At 57.5% G+C, this 631-nt stretch overlaps 1 protein-coding gene across 1 annotated transcript in view; it reads left to right on the top strand.

Moving 5' to 3' along the window:
- LOC109825430 (40S ribosomal protein S17-3-like) overlaps positions 286-631 on the top strand; it is a 1,814-nt gene continuing 1,468 nt past the window's right edge. The window contains exon 1 of the mRNA XM_020392286.1: positions 286-631. Within this exon, the coding sequence (XP_020247875.1) occupies positions 301-631 (331 nt within the window). The 5' untranslated portion in view covers positions 286-300.

Raw genomic sequence — 631 nt, 5'->3', positions numbered from 1 at the left:
TTGCGGGTACCAAAGCGCAAATAGCCCATCGTTACAAGAAAAGTTGAGCCAACTCTGAAACGTTCCTCTCACTAAAGCCCAAGCCCGTCTACAGCCCATCAACAATACGGACGTAAATCTCCGGCCCAACATTCGGACCCGCAGCTCTCTAGCTCCGAACCAATCTGCCGAACCCTAGCCGCCGCTCTGGAGTTCACCGTCCTGCAGATCCTCATTTTTTGAGTCGTTGTTGTCGTCTTTCAGCCATCAGCAGCCGGCGTGCGAGCGAAATCCCCAAACCCACACCCTAAATCCTCAGACATGGGTCGCGTCTGCACAAAAATAGTGATGAAATCCTCCCGCCAAGTCATCGAGCGCTACTACTCGCGCATGACCCTCGACTTCCACACCAACAAGAAGATCCTCGAGGAGGTCGCCATCATCCCCTCGAAGCGCCTCCGCAACAAGATCGCCGGCTTCTCCACCCACCTCATGCGCCGGATCCAGCGCGGCCCCGTCCGCGGCATCTCGCTGAAACTGCAGGAGGAGGAGCGCGAGAGGAGGATGGACTTCGTCCCCGACGAGTCCGAGATCAAGGTCGACCGCATCGAGGTCGACAAGGAGACCATCGACATGCTCGCCAGCATCGGCA

The sequence above is a fragment of the Asparagus officinalis genome, chromosome 10 (genome assembly GCF_001876935.1).
Source record: "Asparagus officinalis chromosome 10, Aspof.V1, whole genome shotgun sequence".
In the NCBI taxonomy this organism is placed as follows: Eukaryota; Viridiplantae; Streptophyta; class Magnoliopsida; order Asparagales; family Asparagaceae; genus Asparagus; species Asparagus officinalis.
This window is presented reverse-complemented; position numbering and strand designations above follow the sequence as displayed.